The 19,219-nt window shown below is 36.0% G+C and overlaps 1 protein-coding gene across 1 annotated transcript in view; it reads left to right on the forward strand.

Annotated features, from left to right (window-relative positions):
* Window positions 1-1,163: 1,163 nt before the first annotated feature.
* The window catches only part of LOC115217701 (solute carrier family 22 member 8-like), a 39,170-nt gene continuing 21,114 nt past the window's right edge, over window positions 1,164-19,219 (forward strand). Inside the window, exons 1-3 of the mRNA XM_029787456.2 lie at window positions 1,164-1,608; window positions 15,676-15,884; window positions 18,189-18,419. Of these exons, the coding sequence (XP_029643316.1) occupies window positions 1,470-1,608; window positions 15,676-15,884; window positions 18,189-18,419 (579 nt within the window). The 5' untranslated portion in view covers window positions 1,164-1,469. The remainder of the gene's footprint in view (window positions 1,609-15,675; window positions 15,885-18,188; window positions 18,420-19,219) is intronic.

Here is a 19,219-nt window from a genome sequence, read left to right on the forward strand (position 1 = left end):
CGTAAGCAACAGGTCGTTGATAAATCATAAAGAGAAGTGATAATGATTTGGACCGCAGAAAAGGTGACTTTATTACGCTGTACAAAAGCCTAGTCACACTACGTAAATCTCTACTCAGAGTGGTTTGGAACTTGCAGGTGTTTCTCCAATATTTTGTTGAATTTTGAAATCCTAAAAATCTATTGAACGAAATATCACTTATCTTGAACATTACTTCCTGTTAACTAAAACATAATCCAATATAAAAACATTTGAATAATGTATATTCTTTCTTAATTCTTATTAGTATATCTTATTAGTAACTTGAGTATTATGAGTCACGATTTTTAATTCTTCTATCTACACAATAACAATTTTTCACATTCAGTGTCCTCAATCTTATTGCTTAAGGAGAATTTATCTCACTTGTAGACTAATAAACACTGTTCTATATTTTACATAGAATAATATGCAATGCGTATTCTGTCTGTCACGCTACTTTAGGGAAAGGAGTGGCAGTGAGTGACAGTCAGTGACTCTAAATGCAAGCGAACAGTAGTGAGAGGTTTTACTCTGAAATCACTGTACAAATTTTGATCGCAAATAATATTTGTTTTAACAATTTTATATATACACATGCACACACACACACACACACACACACACACACATATATATATATATAGAAGACAACAACTTGATTTCAGAATGCAAGAAAATATATCCTACTCCATTTTCTTCTCTACTTGATATGTCGTTTTACAAGCAAGGTTACTTACTTAATAACATTAGATCAAAAACTCCAAGCATGATAGTTATGTGTTCCTGGTTGATTACGAGGTGTACAAGTTATTCAGTCGATCCGGATCGCATGGAATGGTAGTTTTTACAAAAGAGTTTAGTTCAACAGTTAAGGGTAAACTTTGTGGACCTGGATGTCAGATCGGCACTCTGAATATAAAGAGAATTACACTGGAGACTCTAAACTGGTTCCGTTTACAATTCAACGAGGCATCGTGCTCATACTTTTAGGCGCCCAAAAGCATTCTCAAACAATGTCAACTTATTACAATTGCCAAATATAAGCCGAAAATCATGTTCATATTTAATACACATGTTTTTGCTTAAGAACATATAGACAGAGAAAAAAACTTTATATCGTGGTTAGTTAAATAATTAGTTAAATACATTTACATGAACAAACATTTTTGTTTGTTCATGTAAATGTATTGAAATAATGTGTTGACATTTATATAAATTTTGTACTAGTTTAATTTCTAAATTATATTCCACGGCATAGGTTTGCTAGAGTAAACAGATTCAAACTAGTTACATTCTAATTTGCATGAAATCCATTTGAAATATTACAAACATGTAGAAAGATCACATACAAAAGCTACATACAAACACACGTACAAAGAAACACACTCGGTTTATATATATAGGAAAACGAATCGACGAACTGTGGAATTTACATCAACGAAGATAAGATGAAGTCTTCTCAAATTGATGTTGATGGAGTCCTACGTGCTCTGGGACAAACAGGATTTTTCCACACCAGTCAGTGCATCCTGATTTGTGCCTCTGTAATTGTAGCATCAACAAATAGTTTATTCTACATATTCTATGGTATGTATGAAGTTTACATATAAGTATACACAGACAAATTTATGTAAATACACAAAAAACACACATAACTGTATCAATACCATTCCATTTATTTATCTACCCATATTTCTTTAAACATACACTGGCCAAAATATATTTAAGACCGATTATAAAAGTTCTATATCTTACAAAATATTTTGTTAATAACACCATACAAATTATTTCTATCATTTACACCTTATGCAGAATTTATTTCTCTTTCGAATGATGCAGACAATTACTATTTGCATACAACTTGAAGAATTCTAATAAATACTAAATTAATATAAACGTTTCAAATTTACCGGCAAAGTTAGTCAAAGACCGTCTCACTATAATTTTATTTAAAGCTTAAGATTGCAGCAAAAATGAGCAACAACAACAAAATACATATTAGTACTTTGTGCCATAGCCTTTATTCTTAATAACGGCTGAACAACGCCTCGGCATTGAATTCGCTAAGTGATTACAAAATTCTATGGGAATGTTTAGCATATTTCATTGAGATATTCGAATAATTGTTTTATATTAGATGGTTTTTTTAGCATAGACTTTTTTTGAAACATAATTCCACAAGTTCTCGATCGGATTCAGGTCCGGGCCATGGGGAATCCATTTGATTACCTCAATATTTTGGTGATCAAAAAATTCCATAACCTTTTTGGCTTTGTGCACAGGACTATTGTACTGCTGATAAATAGCTCCCGGAGGCATTTGGTGAGTCAAATATGGCACAACATTATCCTTTAGTAGATTCATATAACCTACACTACTTAGCTTTCCATCAACTTTAACTAGAGGGCCAACACCAAAGCTACTAAATTCCGCCCACACCATCACGCCCCCACCCCCCGCTTGCGCCGTCTTTTTCCCACATTTCGAATGGAATTCCTCGTTTGGGTGATGTCTGACGTATGTTTTACCATCTGATCAAAATATATAGAAGCGTGACCTTTCACTCCAAAGGACCATGTACCAATCTTTGGTAGTCCATTGAGCATGGCTTTTTGCGAAATTAAGGCGTTTGAGTCGATTTCTTTCGGATATTATTGGCTTTTTTCCCAGCGATTCGTCCATGTAGTCCAAATCCTCTCAAACGGTTGCAGACGGTTTGTGGTGAAAAAATAACACCGTTCTCGTTGGACAATTATTTACAAATGTCAACGGCTGTAAGCATTCGATTGCCTTCTGAAAGTCGGTGGATTCGACGGTCCAACTGCGCCGTCGTATTCCTTTATATTGACCAGTCTCCGAGTATAACGTCTACACTTGCACGCAAGCCGTTTTACTACACTTTAGTTGCTTGCTGATGTTCGGAAAGGAAACTTTTTGCTGGTGGAGTAATACGATTTTTGCTCTCGTGACTGGACTGAGGTTACGTTGTTTTCCCGTTATTAATCAATTGTATAATAACGTTAAATTATAACACTATATAGTGCAGTTAAGTTAGTTGTGTGACCACCCATTTCGGCAAAAAAAATTTGCATACATATTACATGGTCCTAAACTAATTTTGCTGGTAAATTTGAAACGTTTATATTAATTTAGCATTAGAATTCTTCAAGTTATATAAAAATAGTTATTGTCTGCATCATTCGAAAGAAAAATAAATTCTGCATAAGGTGTAAAAGATAAAAATAATTTGTTAGTAACAAAATATATTGTAAGAAATAGAGCTTTTATCATCGGTCTTAGATTTATTTTCGCCAGTGTATATATCGGAACATATACACTTGCGTCAGAAATTAATTAGCACTTCTCAAATTTCTACATTAAATAGGCTAAATCAATTAACCTATGAGCTGTTCAAAACGTCTTACGCGATGAGAAAACTTAGTATGGTGTGATTTCGGTCCTTGCGAGGCGCTACCTATATCTATTAAACAAAGGAAGATTTGTCTGCATCCGCACTCCAAGTTGTTGTTGCACTGCTATGTCAACATCATAAGGGTGTAGACTCTCAAACTGCTCTGCAAACAAAGTTACGTCATCGTTCTGCGCAACAGTGAACTCGCAACAAAGCAATAGTTCGAGATATGGCCACTAGGTGACAGCACATACCTTGAGTGAAGAGCAAATCAAGGGTGCTAATTAATTTCTGACGGTAGTGTATACACATTCACGCGCGCACACACACACACACGTACACACATACACACACATACACACACACATACACACACACATACACACACACAAATGGAAACACACCCACACAAACACACACGCGTGCTGGGTGCGTATCCCTTCATCGCCGGGCAATTTTCACAACAGAATGCCTTGGTTGGCGGACTTTCGGGAGAGCACACTCCACATAATTTGGATTTTCTTCGTTTTGAGGGGAATTTTTCAAATATTTTTTGACACACCTTTAAAAATATTGGAGGAAAACTTTTTATGAAAAAGGTTTTTTTGATATAAGAATTAACCCGCCCTTCTTCGTCGGAACCGACATTGTCCTTTTTTCTTTCTTTTGCACTACGCACTTAAAATCAATGGGAAACGCCTTTTGGTGAAATAAAAAAAGAGGAGAAAATTTTTCAAAATTTACGAATTTTTCAATCCCTCCCCCACTCAGTACCGATTTTGTCCATTTTTTTTTTTTGCACTACGCCCTTAAAAACGATGGGAGAAAACTTAAAGTTTAAAAGTATAATTCGAGACATTATTTACATTATTTACATTATTTAAATTCGACTGATATTTGTCCTCATCTTGTTTGTTGTTAACACAACGTTTCGGCTGTTATACCCACCAGCCTTCATCAGGTGTCTTGGGGAAATTTCGAATCTGGGTTCTCATTCCTAACGTATTTTTCGGTGTTGTTATTATTATTATTATCATTATTATTATTATTATTATTATTATTATTGTTGTTGTTGTTGTTGTTGTTGTTGTTGTTGTTGTTATTAATATTCAGGTCACTGCCTGGAATCGAACTTGGAATCTTGGGGTTAGTAGCCCGCGCTCTTAACCACTACGCCATGTGCCCGTGGGCGTAGTGGTTAAGAGCGCGGGCTACTAACCCCAAGTTTCCGAGTTCGATTCCAAGCAGTGACCTGAAAACCAATAATAATAATAATAATAATAATAATAATAATAATAAGCAATATCACTGAGCTAAATGACTTAGTGCAGCCACTGCAGCCACAAAAGAAGCTGGATACGCACTCAAACCCATCCAAACAGGAGTACCACCACCCAAACAAACCCTGTGGATAAATAACATCCAAAACAAAATACAAAAAATGAGAAAAGATCTGTCGATTCTTAATGAAATCAGTAGACAATCAACGCTACTGAGCAACAAAAAGAAAACAAAAATACTCCGCAAATATAACATCACAGAGAAAGATTTACCTGAGATAAAAGAAAAGCTGAAGCAAGATATACTTGCCAAAGCACAAAGGATCCGCCGGTACGAGAAACGCCAGCGCTTCTTTGAACAAAACAAAAAGTTCAACTCCAACCCCAAAAAGTTCTACCAAGAACTTGGCAAAAATAGAATAGAAATCACTGCAGCACCAACGGCAGAAGAAGTGGAAAAAGTCTGGTGAGAAATATGGTCGGCGAACGAACAACCAAAAAAAGGAGTATTAAAACAACAAACTCAGCATCTGAGCAACTTTGGAACCCCATAACAACTGAAGAGGTCACTTACAGAGACTAAGCAACTGGAAGGCACCTGGGCATGACAAGATCTCCAACTTCTGGTTGAAATATCTAACAGGAATGCACAAAAAGCTGGCTGAAAACTTAAACAACATACTAGCAGAGCCAGAGACAATGCCTGAATGGCTCACGAAGTCATTTAGCTCAGTGATATTGCTTAATTCCCAAATCAAATGAGACAGCAAAACCAGAAAACTACAGACCAATAATCTGTCTCCCTACAATGTACAAGGCATTTACTGCAGTGATATCGCAAAGGTTGACCAATCACCTGGACGAAAACAACCTGTTTCCAGAAGAGCAGAAAGGATGGCGCAAATGCTCATATGGCTGTAAAGATCAACTAATGATTAATAAAGCCATAACTGAAGACAGCCACAGAACGAAGAAAGGCCTCAGTATGGCTTGGATCGACTACAAAAAGGCGTTTGATAGCATCCCCCACACATGGATCCTTGAAACACTAGCCATTAACAAAGTAGCACCAACAATTATAAAATTCATAGGGCACTCTATGAATAAATGGCAAACAGTGCTACAGCTCCAAACAAAAGAGGGACTCATGAAAACCAAAGACATCCCCATTAGAAGAGGAATATTCCAGGAAGACACGCTCTCTCCACTCCTTTTCTGCTTGGCACTGTCACCTCTATCTGATATGCTAAATAGAACTGGATGCGGATATAAATGTTACGGCAAAACGATCAGCCTTTTATATATGGATGACCTAAAACTATACGCTGCAAAAGACAAACAGCTGGAAACACTATTAAAGACAGTTCATGAATTTACCAAAGAAATAGATATGAAATTTGGATTAGAAAAATGCGCCAAAGTAACCATGAAAAGAGAAAAACTAGTTAAGAGTAGCAACATCACACTAGATAAAACCAATTAAATAAAAGAATTAGACCAAAGCCAAACTTACAAATACTTAGGAATCCATGAACTAGATAAGACACAACACACACAAATGAAAGAGAAAATAAAAAAAGAATATTATAAACGAGTTAGATCAATACTAAAAACAGAGCTCAATGCTAAAAACAAGATAATAGGTATTAACACTTTAGCTGTCCCAGTTATAAGTTACAGCTACAATATCCTTAACTGGACACTAAATGAACTGACCAAAATAGATAGGAAAACAAGAAAAATACTGACAGGATCTAGGATGCATCACCCAAAATCTGACATAGAAAGACTATATATACAACGTATAGAAGGTGGTAGAGGCCTTATACAGTTGGAAAACTACTATAAAATCACCATAGGACTGCAAAAATATCTACTTCAGAAGGAAGGAAAACTTATACAAATAGCGGCAAAACACGAGCAAAACAAAAAACTGTTCTCAGTATTTAAGGAAGCTGACAAATACAAACAAGAAATCATACCACCTAATAAATATGAAGAAGAAGAAGAAGAAGAAGAAGAAGAAGAAGAAGAAGAAGAAGAAGAAGAAGAAGAAGAAGAAGAAGAAGAAGAAGAAGAAGAAGAAGAAGAAGAAGAAGAAGAAGAAGAAGAAGAAACAACAAAAGCTATAAAACAAATGAAATATAAACTAAAAATAGAACAGCAACGAACCCCTTCATGGTAAATACTGGACTAAACTAAACGCAAAAGAAATAGACAAAGAAAAATCCCAGCAATGGTTGAGAAGCTCAGGACTCAAAGCAGAGACAGAGGGATTTTTAATTGCAGCACAAGACCAAAGCCCCCCCACCAGAAATTACCAAAAACATATAGTGAAAAGAAATATAACAAGTAACTGCAGAATATGTGGAGATGGACAAGAAACAATAAATCATATTATCTCTGGCTGCCCAGTCATGGCTAAGAAGGAATATATTCACTGACATGACAGAGTTGGAACCTACATACACTGGAAGCTATGCCAACACTATGGAATAACAAAAGAAAAAAGATGGTATAGGCACACACCAGAAAAGGTCACAGAAAACGAGAAAGCAACCATACTCTGGGATATGCCGATACACACATATAGAGAAATTAAGGCCAACAGACCAGATATAGTTGTCAGAGATCATGAAGAAAAAAAAGGCTTTCTAATTGATGTATCAATACCGGCAGATGACAACGTGTCTCTAAAAGAAATGGAGAAACTTTCAAAATACAAAGATCTGGAAATAGAGGTAACCAGAATGTGGAATCTAAAAACAGAAACAATTCCTATCATAGTAGGTGCATTAGGCATGATAAAAAAATATTCAGACAAATACATATCAAAAACACCAGGACTTACAAAGACATATAACATACAGAAAATTGCACTACTAGGCACTGCACACATCCTACGCAGAACACTTTCCATACAATAACCATCAGAGCATCACAACATATCACAGCACATACCCAAGGCACACAGAGCTGCGCTCGGTAGTGAAGTGAAAGCACGCTATAAAAATAAAACTACTGAATAATAATAAACTTTTGAATAATGATAACTCTGTAAATCGTAAAATTTCGTCTTCTTTCGACACATTATAACATTATAGTTTTAAAATACGGACAGACTGAATTTGCAATTTGTTTCTGTTTATTATTTCAAAATAATTTTCAGACAAAAGTGTTCGTAATTTAAGGGAGATTTAGCTGTTGTTTTCAGCACATCCCACGAGCACTAGGTCACTTCCTCCTTTCTTTGTCACTCAGGTATGTACTGATGTTTTCCACTATTTTTATACGTATAAAACCTCACACAAACATCAAGCGAATTCATGTGTGTGTGTGTGTGTGTGTGTGTGTGTGTGTGTGTGTGTGTGTGTGTGTGTGTGTGTGTGTGTGTGTGTGTGTGTGCGTGTGTGTGTACGTGGTAGCTGTGATAAGATGAAAGCAAACATTAGAAGATGAGGTTTTAAACAAAATGAAAACAATGCTTGAGTGTTACTACACTTACACTAAGAAGAGAGAGAGATACACACAGAGAGATAGAAAGAGAGAGAGAGAGAGAGAGAGAGAGAGAGAGAGAGAGAGACAGACAGACAGACAGACAGACAGACAGAAAGACAGACAGAGACAGAGAATGGCAAATGTGTGGTAAAGATATATATAGAGTGAGAAGGATACACTGATAGTGACAGGTAGAGAAGTGAAGAATTATCAATCTAAAAGTTATTTCACGTAGGAAATTGTTTTTTATCATTTGCGTGTGTGTGTGTGTTATATCATTTATCTTGCATACATGGGATTTTTCTATTATTGCTTCACTGGTCGCAATCATTTGATGGCAGCCTTGCTGGGGGGACTATCTTCAGATTATATTGGCTCCAATATAGGCGAGCTGGCAGAAACGTTAGCATGCCGGGCGAAATGCGTAGCCGTATTTCGTCTGGCGTTACGTTCTGAGTTCAAATTCCGCCGAGGTCGACTTTGCCTTTCATCCTTTCGGGGTCGATAGATTAAGTACCAGTTACGCGCTGGGGTCGATGTAATCGACTTGATCCGTTTGTCTGTCCTTGTTTGTCCCCTCTGTGTTTAGCCCCTTGTGGGTAGTAAAGAATAATATATTGGCTCCAATATTTAGTTTATAATATATATATATATATATATATATATATATATATATATATATATATATATGTATATATATATATATATATTTGTACATACATACATATATATCAAAAGCTACGTAAGAGACGATATAGATATGCTCAACCACCTCCCTAAAACAGTCAATGAGAAAACCCTTCTAGTATCATTCGACGTAGTTAATCTTTATTCTAACATCCCTCACAACCTAGGAATAGAAGCGATCACCTTCTGGCTGAATAACTACCCCTTTGAACTCCCAACTCGCATAAACAAAGACCTTATAATAGAAGGACTTAGATTCATTTTAGAGAACAATTATTTTATTTTTGACAATGATTTCTACAGGCAAAGATCGGGAACAGCGATGGGCACGCGTACTGCACCATCTTTTGCCAACCTAGTGATGGAATACCTCGAGAAAATACTATACCGGATGACACTCGAGAAATATGGAAACACCTTCGCCACCTATATCCATAACAACTGGAAAAGATACCTCGATGACTGTTTCATCATCTGGGACAAAAGTATAGAGAAACTTGAGGAATTTAAAATACTATTAAATGGAATAAATAACAATATACAATTCACGATGGACCACAACGAAAAAGAATTACCATTTTTAGACATCCTCATTAAGAAAACCGGCAACAAAATAGAGACAGATATCTACTATAAACCGACAGACTCTAAACAGTAACTACCCTTTGATTCATGCCACCCACGACACACTAGAATGAATGTCCCTTTTTGTTTAGCTAGAAGGATTTGCACCATAATATCAGACACAAACACCCGACACACACGTCTCCAGGAACTTAGAACCACACTTACAAATAGAAACTATCCATAGCCCCTAATAGACAGTGCAATCCAACGGGTACTTAAATTAAGTATAGAAGACCTGAGACAAACAAAATCAAAAAAGAAAGAACAATTAAAAACCCTTCCCTACATCTCTACACACAACCCACTCAACAATGAGGCCTTCAACACCATACTACAAAGCACAGCCCTACTAAAGGGAGACCCAAAGATGAACCGGATCCTCGAAACACACACCATCATTAAAAGTAAACGGCAACCAAAATCCTTGAAAAGGATTTTAACCCAAGCTACACTGCACTCAACATCAACCACAAAACCAGCAGTTAGAAAATGTGGAAGGCCCAACTGCGGAATCTGTGTCATCTTGAAAGAAGGATCAGAATTTATACTGGAACAAGGCCACCAGTTCACCATTAGAACAAACTTCACCTGCGCATCAGAAAACTTAATTTACGTCATAACATGCGCAGGCTGCAATAGGCAGTATATAGGCCATACAAAAAATAGCTTACGTAACAGGATGGCGGTGCATAAATCACAAATTAGAAACCCTGATTACCGCAAAATACCGGTCAGCGGACACATAGATAGATGTGCTGGAAATGTAAATCCGAAATTTACAACTAACCCGCTCTATAAATTCAGTGACAACGCAACCTTCACACAACGCCAAAATAAAGAACTATATTTCATAAAAAAATTTAGACCAAGTTTAAACACCCTGGGCCAGGAATACTAAAACAAAAGATAAGTCCTCCGAAAAGGAGAAGCAAAATTCCACCACGGCCGCTACTTCAAACAGACACTCACTCTGACGGAAATATGCCTTAGTAAAAAAGGGAAAAAAATTATTTCGTGCAAATCTGACCCTGATACATATGATACAGCTAAGGGTCAGACCCGATTCTGATTAGTCAACAAGTTGATGACGTCTAGCTCTGCTAGAATGGACAGGATACAAACAGGGGACAGTCATTAGTCAGAATATTGATGACGTTCTTTTCTGCTTGACTAGTCACCTAACAAGTACAGACAGGGGGCAGATCTAATGTAGCTATAAGTCGTGATTGGGCAGAATCTGGATGACGTCCCGTTCTGCTTGACTAACGAAGCGACTGGTCAAAACAGAAACAAACAAGAGGCAGTTATAATGCAGCGATTGGTCAAAATAATGATGACGTCCCGTTCTACTTGACTAACGAAGCGACTGGTCAAAACAGGAAACAAACAAGAGGCAGTTATAATGCAGCGATTGGTCAAAATAATGATGACGTCCCGTTCTACTTGACTAAAGCCACCTAACGAAACGATTGGTCAAAACGTTGATGACGTCACGCTACGCTGGATTGACCACCTAACAGGCATTATAAAACCGAGCACTTCACAAAAATTTACTAGAACCACCCAGCGAACATCCACCATGGGTCATCACAATTGCTTAAGGTAAAAATGAATTCCTCGCTCTTTCGGAAACATCAATCTTCTGTATTGACCGCTTTCCACCACTTTGATCTGTTTTTTGTATTGAATACATATCGCCACCGTGGGCCACTGCATCGAACACTTTGAACATATACTTCAAACTATATATCAACTATACATGAACTATATATCAACTATACATGAACTCTAAGATGTCTGACTCCGTTGTGTATTATAAATGAATTTCTTGTGTTTGACGGCATGAGCTGTCTTTTTTTATATATAACTTTTTTTGATAAGGTTCATTTCAGGAACTGAAACATGTTATAATGTATATATAAAAATTAAAAATTGTATAATACAGCAGCATTTTCGAACTCCATTTTTTACAAATATATATATATATAATATATATATATAATATATATATATATATATGAAAATTGACAGAATGAGATAAAAAAATCCAATGGTGTAAATAGCTTTCAGAACATTTATAAAGAAATGGTCTTACAGCTATTTCCGGGATATTTTATATATCCCTTCATCAGAGACAGTGCAAGAAAATGTTTGAGTATTAATTATTGTAGAGAAGATATGAAATACAGAGGGAAATAAGAGAATGGAAATAGCAGTGAAACACATAAAGATATTGTATTTGCAGTTCAATTATTCAAGTAGAATGGTGTATATAAGTTGTGAGGAATTTCCTGTACCTTGTGCGTGAGTTCCATTGGTAGTTATATTTGGTCATTTAAAGCATAGTTTAAAGCAGTGTTGTTCCATCGAAGGGTTTTTTTAGCGTGAATTAAAATTTGGGGATGTGTTTGTAATATCAATGAATAGATGGCGGGAGGAGAGATGTATATGAGGAGATAGGTCAAATCAAAAACTGGAAGAGAATGGGAGGAAAAAGAAAAAAGAAAAAGGTGGGAGACAAAAAAGATATGAAGAAAGAGGTAACGAAATGAAATAAGAGAGACAAGAGAAAGACAAGAGATGAAAAGGTAAAGAGTAAAAGAGTGTGAGGTATGTGAACAGGGGTGGTGTGATAGAGCTGCATTAAGGGATAGGTATAGAAAAGGTAGAGAGAAGGTAAAGGTAAGGTGATGTGTAAGCGGGTATTAGTTTTGGTAGTAAAAATTGAAGTGGAAAGAAGAATATAAAGAATGAAGAATATAGGTCAAGCTGCTATAAATAGACATGTGTGATAGGTTAGTGGGAAGTAGGAAAAGAAAAAATAATGTATATTTCTTAATATGTATACATACATACACACCCACACATATATATATAGACATAAACATACTTTAACACATACATACGCATACATATTCATATGTACCCGTTTGCATGCAAAAATATCAAAAAACTGCTACACAGAGCTTTACGATCGTCGGACAGTTTTGTTTAGAATATACATATATATACGACGGGCTTCTTCCAGTTTCCGTCTACGAAATCCACTCACAAGGCGTTGGTCGGCCCGAGGGTATAGTAGAAGACACCTGCCAAAGATGCCACGCAGAGGGACTGAACCCGGAACCATGTAGTTGAGACGCAAGCTTCTTACCACACAGCCACGCCTGCGCCTAATCTGTATAAGTGTATATGTATGGATGCGACAATATATTTATATATTGGTCTCAATAGAGGGAATTCCGTATCCTGCTCCAGGCACATTTTGGTCATTACTTCATGCCTCATGAAAAGATAGCATTTGGAAGATACTCTATTGCAGTTGGCAATAATGTGGCTGATGTCTTCAGTTTTGGCGTTGCAGAGCCTACATTTGCTGTCTATCAATGTTTTTTGCCTTTTATGCTATCAGCACTCGGTGGGGATCCCTTGTTCTTGAATTGCTTGGAAGTAATCTTAAATTTGTCGGTACTCGATGCCAAGCTTTTTATATGTTATATTTGTATCTACTATAAATGTATGTGTGTGTATGTGTTCCATAAGCTTTTGACATGGTATATATAATGTGTGTGTGTGTACGCGCGCTTGTGTATGTGTGTGTATTCCATAGCCTTAGGTCAACCAATGTGAAGAAATTTGGGTTGGGTAGGCGAAGACTGTATCGACACCCACCAAATATATTCAAAGTCTAACTTTGTTCTACATTATAGCATTGTCTCATACAGGACATTTCTGAGAATTATCTTAGCGGTTCACATGTCTGAGGAATACTCGGTCATTCTTAGCTTAATTCAGAAGCAGGTAATTCCTTCGATCGAGCACATTAATATACATCCTCGAAACCAACGGAGAATTATGTATGCAAGTACATACATACATACATACATACATGCATACATACATACATACATACATACATACATACATACATACATACATACATACATACATACATACAACATACATACATACATACATACATACATACATACGTGTCACTAAAGAATATTATAGCCGAATAAAGTAAATTTGGACCTCAGAACTCTGCAATCAATAGAACAGTGGCCCACAATGTGTTTGAAGTACCAGTACTCATAGCAACATTTGGGCTGCTTGATTGGACGCTTGATGAGATCTGTGCTATTGATGTGAAAACCTGAAAATACTAACAAGCACACATAATTTCCACATAAACAATGACGTAGACCGCCTCTACCTAAAACGAAAATATGGCAGCAGAGGCTTAACATCGATACAAAATGCCTTTGAACGTCGTATCATATCCCTTCTGTAACATCTTTTAACCACCAAGCGTCGAAGTGCATCAATTGACCAAGTTTGCATACATGAGCTGATAACATTATAAGACTTGGAAGGCAGCTCCTTGAGCAACACTTTTTGTCTGATATCCTAGGGTGCATGCCCTACGAAATCGCACGACTATACCGCAACATATCATCAGATGAAAGGATGAGCAGAAGACTATGCATGGATATGTTAGTAGAAAGCTCCGTGATGATAGTAACATCGATCTTCAAAGCAGTTTATCATGAACGAATAGCCGGATTATTACCTTCCACTCTGAAGGGTATGCGTTTGCAATTCAGGAACGGGAAATATCAACCAAGGACCTGGTGCACAAAAGGGATAGAGATGCGGGAAAAGCCGTAAAATGTAACAACCGATGCAGACTTTGTAGAGTTCACACTGAAAATATCACCCACGTCATAAGCAGTTGTCCGAAAATGTCATCACGGTATTATCTACCCATAAGACATGACATTGTAGCAAGAACATTCTATAATGAAATCAGTCGGAAGGATAATCCGGAGGACAACGATATAAGAACCTACAATATCGTAGAAGACTTAGTCATTCAAAATGAAAAGGAATACTGTTGGAATATACCAGTGAAGACCTCTGTTGTGTAGACGCCCCCAGGCGATGAAGTAGACTAGCCTAATACGTAAATATAGAGAGAGAAGTCTAGCAGTCGTAGACTAGAGCACAGCTGAGTAGACTAGAACAGAGTAGAGGTGGAGTAGCAGAGGCAGCCGAACGAGCGACATAACAACCTCAATAAAATGTAAGCACAACAAACCTGATATAATGATTTGGGATAGAGGAGAGAAACTGCACAGTTGTGGAAATTAGCTGCCCAGCGGATGTTAACATAAAGCTGAAGATCAGTGAAAAAAGAACACCTATGCGGAACTATTGAGAAATGTACAGTTACTCTATCCAGATTACAAGTTCAGGTTTATACCTGTAATTATTGGAGCCCTGGGATATATAACACACTGCCTAAATACTAACCTTGAGAAATTAGGCTTCTTATAACCAGAAAGGAGAAAGCTAATTCGAAGGTTACAGATCCAATCCATCACTGGAACTGTAAAACTCTGTAAAACTTTCCAGAATTTTATCATTTAAATATATATGAGCATGTCTAGATATGTAACTCTATGCATTAGAATACATACATAAATCATACAAATCTGCACATACATACATACGCACGGACAGACAGACAGACATTCATACATACATACATACATACATACATACATACATACATACATACATACATACATACATGCAAACACAAATTCCCTGTTGTTGATGTTGAAATTCCAATGAAGGAACCTAGGATCTAGGTTAGAAACTGGTTCTTTTGCTATTGACAAGAAATCTTGAAATAAACTGAATAATAACATACATACATACATACATACATACATACATACTACATACATACATACATACATACATACATACATACATACATACATACATGCAAACACAAATTCCCTGTTGTTGATGTTGAAATTCCAATGAAGGAACCTAGGATCTAGGTTAGAAACTGGTTCTTTTGCTATTGACAAGAAATCTTGAAATAAACTGAATAATAACATACATACATACATACATACATACATACATACATACATACATACATACAAACGTGCATACGTACATATATATATATATATATATATATATATATATATATATATATATAAACTTTTACAGATAGATAGATAGATAGATAGATAGATAGAGATAGATAGATAGATAGATAGATAGATAGATAGATAGATAGCTAATATATAAAATTCTTTCAACTTTTTTCTCGATCCTACTTTGCAGCACTCACTCCGGAATACAGATGCAACAATCTGACAGACTTTCAGCTCAATCAATACAACATTTCGATCAATGAAGTCAGTCTCATATATGATAAATGCTCCATACATATCCTGAATATCGATGGAAGGGATACTACCGAGAATCGAACTCTAGACTGCCTGAATGGTTATTACTATAACACACCAGTTGATAAGTCTATAGTGTCACAGGTAGGTTGAGTTCTGTTACTGTATCAAACTACTGTTTAGCAGGTTCGTCTCCGTTTTATTAAGCTCTGTTTTGTTTGTTGGAAAGTCTTAGACATCATAACTTTCTAGAACTTAACATTAACGCAAGATCTAAAATCATAAAATTTAGTACCTCTCCGTATGGTAATGAATCAATAATTCAGTTATTGGTTATTAAATGAACAGATGGATAAATTTATGGATTGATTTATAACATTTATTTTCTAAAGATTACATAGATTTGTTCTTATGAGTGTTTTTTATTGATTTTCCACGCATTTGTATCGTTTTATTTACAGTTATTTTCAATGCAATTTTATGCGTTAAAAAAATAATAGTAGACAACATGACACATTGTTGACAGAAAACAAAACACATGAGCTCTGCAGTCAGTTACAAAATAAAATTACTCATTAAAAAAGACAGTAAGATTACTGTTGAAGCTAAAAAGATAAAAGCGTTGAAGCTAAAAAGATAGAAAGAGAAATAATAAAACCTTTTATTTAAAAAAAAGATTTAAAAAGGAAGGTTATGTGCTATTTCATGAATATAATCACAGATATCTGTACTGCTGAAATTTTCCACTAGACTTTCTATAAGTTTCGCAGTATCACGGTAGCAGATTTTTGTAGTTCCAGGGTCCCTCCCAGAGAGATATTCTTCTATTTGAGCATCATTAAAATTTTGCTCCTTCTTAAAACAATCAATAAATTTCCATATATTTGGGTGGTGAGCAGCATCTTGGACCTGGAAAGCCCTATGCCATCTTTCCACTACATTATTTGCTTTTGGTAAATTTTGCAAAGCCGCATCATAAACATTCCATATTTCATGAACAAATATAGGAGGCCTTCGCATATTTCTCCGTCCAGGGCGGCTGATCCATGTATCCTCAAAATAATCTATTACATCTTGAGCTTCGCCAGGAATAATATTATCATCGCATAATGTCTCAAATGTCTCGGTCACTTTTCCAACTGAAATAAATACTATGACTGACAACATCTGAGGCCTCAAAGCAAATCCAGAATTTGTTTCGTATAATCTTTGGAGACCATTTCTCTGAACTGAAAATAATACAGTTTGACGGACGTGAAAAAACAAAACGCCCCCTGAGTTTTACATTTGGAAATTCCTTAACGAATACATTCTGCATAGACATTTCGAAGTCTATCGTTACAGTTGAAGGTGCACAGGATGGCTCTATTTTTTTTTCTGTAAAAGCTGACTATAAGTTTCCTTAGATTTGTTGGGTAGTAACGCAAACACCAGCGGCATTGAAGCTTTTTCTCTTAAACCATGCAAAGTATACAGCTGGTGAAACAAGAATGGAACTGTCTTGAATGTACCATCGGCAAACCATTGATTATTTTGTGAAAGTAAGTGAAGCTTGCGTTTAATAGCAAAAATTAGTATGCGTTTATAACTTTGACCTGAACCATATAATAAGAATGTTTCACCTTTAAGGTATTTTGTGTATTCATCCGGAAAAATTAATTCATTGCAAGTCTATGGTAAGGCTAGAACTGCATTATTTTGTTGCCTCATAAAACGTACCGTTATTTTAAGACTTTGTGTCAACGAGATTCTAGACACAGCAACATCGCTACGACCTTTGAAGGTGCTAGATATTATTGATTGTGGTGTATAATTAGTGGTTCACGCTATCTGCGTTATGTTTATAACAGTTTCTGTAGATTCAACTTCCGTAGAATATATTGTATGAATGAGGTCATTAACGAGACTAGTTATTTCTTCCTCTAATGTTGTTACACGAGCACAGCACTAATATTTGCGAAAGTTATCACACTTCCAGTAACTCTTGGCTTTAGTCTTTCTATTTTACGGAATAAATAACCGCCATTAGCTAATTTTCTTTCGTTGTTTCTCTGTTTCCATATATTGAAGAACCATTGTATGGGCTTCAGAGTACTGCAATTTTAACCAGTTTTCTCATAGAATTACGACAAAGCCTCGAAAAAATGCTGAGAATTTTGAAATTGAAAGATGCTGTTATTGATACATATTGTTCTATGTAGGAAAAACAAATTGTCATGTAGTGATAGTTAGGTCATTACAAAAAAGAAGTTTATAAGTGCTCGTTTAATGCTAACAGCTCTTTGTATCTCTCTAGTTTTATCTGTCGATAAATTATTGTAGATGAATTGTTGCAGACGAATCGTTGTAGACGAATTCACCTGGAACCACGACGACATCCAGACAATATTTGAATTCTCTAGAGTAATCAATGCTGCCTTTGACTATAAAGTATGTTTATTTTCACAGTGGGACCTGGTTTGTGATAGACAAGGACTGGCGGAATTAACTCAAACGTTTTATAATTTGGGTCAAGTGCTTAGCGGTCTGCTAACAACATGTTTGATCGAAAAGTTCGGGAGAAAACCACTCAGAGTATCAAGTCACATCATGCTGCTAGTCTTCAATTTAATTGCAGCATATTCTCCGTCGTATTGGGTGTTTACTGCAATGAAACTTTTGACTGGAGGCGTTCGTGAGGTAATTGTTTTATACACATTTTTACACACACTCACACACGCACATACACACACACACACACACACACACACACACTCTCACGCAATACATATGTTTATATATATAAATATATATATATATATATATCTGTATGTATGTATATATATATACATATATAGCTGAAGTTGTCTCTGTGTGTGTATGGCAGGTTTGGTAGCCTTCAACTAACACTATCCCCTCCGAGACCCTGCGGCACAAGTTGACCAAAATTGAGAGTATGAAATCGGACCATGTTAAGGCCAAAAACTATTTACATCAAAAAGGTGATGTTTTTCTATGAAAATCCCCATGTTTCACGATTTTTTGACTGCTGTCTCACCATTTTTCGGTGTATTTCAACCAGGAAAATGTTCACTTAAAGAGAATAACAAGATATATAATGCAAAAGTTTTACTTTTCCAAAAAGATGGAAACTATGTCAAAACTTTGTTGACGCGACATCAAAGTCTGTCATTTTAAGCGCAACTAAAAATCAAACCCGAGCAACGCCGAGATATACTGCTAGTAAATATATATATATATATATATATATATATATATATATATATATAAGCTCCCATTTGAATATGTCGGCTACGTCCTAGCAGACATAAAAAATTACGAGCTTTAAAAATTTAAGTTCCTTTCATAAGTACGAAGAAATTTATAAACATTAGTGAGGTGTTATCTACGAAAGAAAGGTAGACTTCAAACATTGGCAGTGCAAGCAAGCGTGCATTTTGCACCAATAACGAATATGAGTGTTATTCTCATAGTAACTT

This window comes from Octopus sinensis, linkage group LG11 (assembly GCF_006345805.1).
Source record: "Octopus sinensis linkage group LG11, ASM634580v1, whole genome shotgun sequence".
Lineage (NCBI taxonomy): Eukaryota > Metazoa > Mollusca > Cephalopoda > Octopoda > Octopodidae > Octopus > Octopus sinensis.